This window comes from Hippocampus comes, unplaced genomic scaffold (assembly GCF_001891065.2).
Source record: "Hippocampus comes isolate QL1 unplaced genomic scaffold, H_comes_QL1_v1.1 scaffold155, whole genome shotgun sequence".
Lineage (NCBI taxonomy): Eukaryota > Metazoa > Chordata > Actinopteri > Syngnathiformes > Syngnathidae > Hippocampus > Hippocampus comes.
In genome coordinates this window covers 2,597,805-2,600,486 of record NW_017804967.1, presented here as the reverse complement: position 1 = coordinate 2,600,486, position 2,682 = coordinate 2,597,805, and the positions used below count along the sequence as shown (strand labels likewise).

At 49.1% G+C, this 2,682-nt stretch overlaps 1 protein-coding gene across 3 annotated transcripts in view; it reads right to left on the bottom strand.

The window, feature by feature from the left end:
• The window catches only part of LOC109527148 (leucine zipper putative tumor suppressor 3-like), a 19,065-nt gene that overhangs the window by 11,591 nt on the left and 4,792 nt on the right, over positions 1–2,682 (bottom strand). For all 3 annotated transcript variants that reach the window (XM_019888905.1, XM_019888890.1, XM_019888896.1), the window contains 2 exons: positions 1,255–1,437; positions 19–431 (listed from right to left, as the gene is read on the bottom strand). In XM_019888905.1, coding sequence (XP_019744464.1) covers positions 19–431; positions 1,255–1,437 — 596 coding nt within the window. The remainder of the gene's footprint in view (positions 1–18; positions 432–1,254; positions 1,438–2,682) is intronic.

Below are 2,682 nucleotides of genomic sequence, written 5' to 3'. Positions count from 1 at the left end.
GCACCAGCCATGCCCAACCTGTTGATGTGGCTTGTGGAAGCACTTAGCGGTCCCAGTACGGCTGGAGGTCCACAACCAGAACCCGAACCCGTGTAGGTGGGCAGGCTTGTCAGAGAGTTCCTGCCTGAGTCGGACATTCCGCCCTGAACCACCTCATTCGGATTTCCCGCACCCTCACCTCTGCTGACCCTCACCGGGCTTTCCTGGTCCAGGAGGAGGGCCTCCGGCACTTCTCCTGACTCTCCCCCTCCACCATCCCTGCCTCTCCTGCCACCTCTCCCCTCACAGAAGCCTTCGCCCCTCGCCTCGCTTTTGCCCTCGCTCCCAGCCCCGCCTGCCTGGCCCACAAGGTTCTGCATGGAGTGAAAACTTTTCGGAACCACCGGTTTGAAGGCAGAGGGACGAACAAGGCCGGAGTCTCTCTGCATTGCCTGGGAAATAGATAGTGGGAGGATGAAATTAATATATTCATCAGTGACTATAAAACCACCGCAGAAATACATATATTCAGCCAATATATATACAGGTATATATATTCTGATCAATTCGGGATCCATCCTCTTACAATTAGCCAGGGTATAGGTTCCAGTTTCTCAGTCACCCTGAACGACAGACATTAAAATCAAACAATGGATCAATATCTACAAACAAAGGGAAATTATGCTTGGTTTTTATCTGCCGTGATTCTTACCAGCTATTTTTTGAAGCATTGGTTTAGCATAAAATAAGCAATACTGAACACTATTTCAATGGGTGTATGTAGTAAAAATACACTAGTCTCAAAGAGGTTTTTCAATTGAGCAAAGTTTTGATCCATGTCAGGGGTGCAGCCGTGTTGCCGCTTGCTTCTCAACTGAAAATGACATCAGAGTGCCCGAGGCTCAGGTAACGACCATCAAGGCTCACCTATTTTCTGGGTATCGATATTTTACGTTCGCAAGCTGGGCCCTCACAGTGATGTCATTTTCAGTCGACAGCAAGTGGCAACATGGCCGCCCTCTGAGATGAATAAAAATGAGTGGATTTTGCTGCTTTATTCATATTCCACAAACGCAATATTAATCAGAATGCATTTTTTTAGCCGAGTGGAAGCGCATACTGTCGAAAATATTTTCAAGAACGTTTTTAACTTGACTTTATTGTCGAAGCAAATTTTCTTGGTTCTTATTTTTTAAGCCCAGTTTTAGTGAATGGATTGATGAAGCTTCAGTTGAATCAAGAGTGAGAGACCGACCACAGGGTATCCGGAAGTACCTGCTCCAGTTTTCCTGACACCGCCATGATTTTGGGTGGGTTGTGTCCCGCTGGGTTGTTTTCACCGTCTGTTCTGGTCGCGACCATCTCTCTATGCTGGTGCTGGTTCACCCCAACGCTGCTCCTCTCGTTCGCTCCTCGGCCCACGACGTTCCCGCAGACATCCAGACCGGCGGCCTGCATCTCTCTCTCCCGTTCCAGTCGTTCCCCCTCCAGCCTCTCTCGTTCCCTCTCCCTCTCACGTTCCCGTTCTCGCTCCCTCTCCCTTTCGATCTTCTCCCTCTCGATCCTTTCCCTCTCCCTCTCCCGGGCCCTCTCCCGTTCCCTTTCTCGCTCTCGCTCCAGTCTCTCTCTCTCCACCCGTTCCCGCTCTCTCTCCCAGCAGTCGGTAGGAACGAGCGACGGTATCTCTCCAAGCACGCAGATGCAATTCGGATGTACTGCATCACACACCAAACGTGCATACTTCTCCCCTCCATACTGTAAGTCAATACGTTCGATCATTTGCACATGTAGCCTTGAAGCAGCGGAACTCAGACAACATGCAATGACATTTTTAAGAACAACGGTTGGAATCAGACCATGCAGCGAGGTCACCTGCTGCAAGCGCGAGGCGTAGTTCTGTCTCAGCTCGTCCATCTGGCGCTCCCACACGCGCTGCTTCTCCTCAAACACCTGAATGATGGCGGCTTCACTTTGGTCCAGGTTGCGGCGCATGTGCTGCACCTAGTGGTCAAGTAAGGCATTTGTAAATATTATAAGATATTTTTGTCATGCAAGATACTCTAGATGAAGATTTCTTAGTTTTGGGCATCATTCGATTTGTCGGTTTGGCAATTCTATGACAGCGTACTTTTTTTTTTTTAGCATAAAATCAGTGAAACATTAAAAAGGCAAAGTCTAAAGTGGCAAGTATGTGTTTTTATTTTTATTCTTCGTGACAGGGCTTCACTTTGGCCTGGGGAGTCAAGTTCAGCATTCGCTTCAATGATATCTGGCGCCATCTAGCGCCGTGAATGGGTATAGTGTCTAGACCCCGAATATAAGACGAACCCCACTTTTTCAGTCTTATTTCAATGCAAAAAACACCGTCTTATATTCGGGCCAATACGGTATTACCAGCTTTGCATATACCGACCTCTTGCTCTTTCTCCCACAAGCGGTCCTCCAGGTCCTGGATGATGTCATCCGAGGAAGGGGAGGGCCGTAATGGTCCCGGTGCGTCACTCATGTGACTCAGCCTCTGACAGGAAGAGGAGCTCTTCCCTGACGAAGATCGGCCGCTGTCTGAGGCACAAAGCCCGTTCTGGAGACAAAATCCCCAAAAATGTATGTAATCGTGACGTTATTTGGGATGAAACTATGTAGGAGTGTCTACCTGGTAGCCGGGCTTTTCCATTTTGTCCAAGCCCGCTGCCGCCCCAGCCC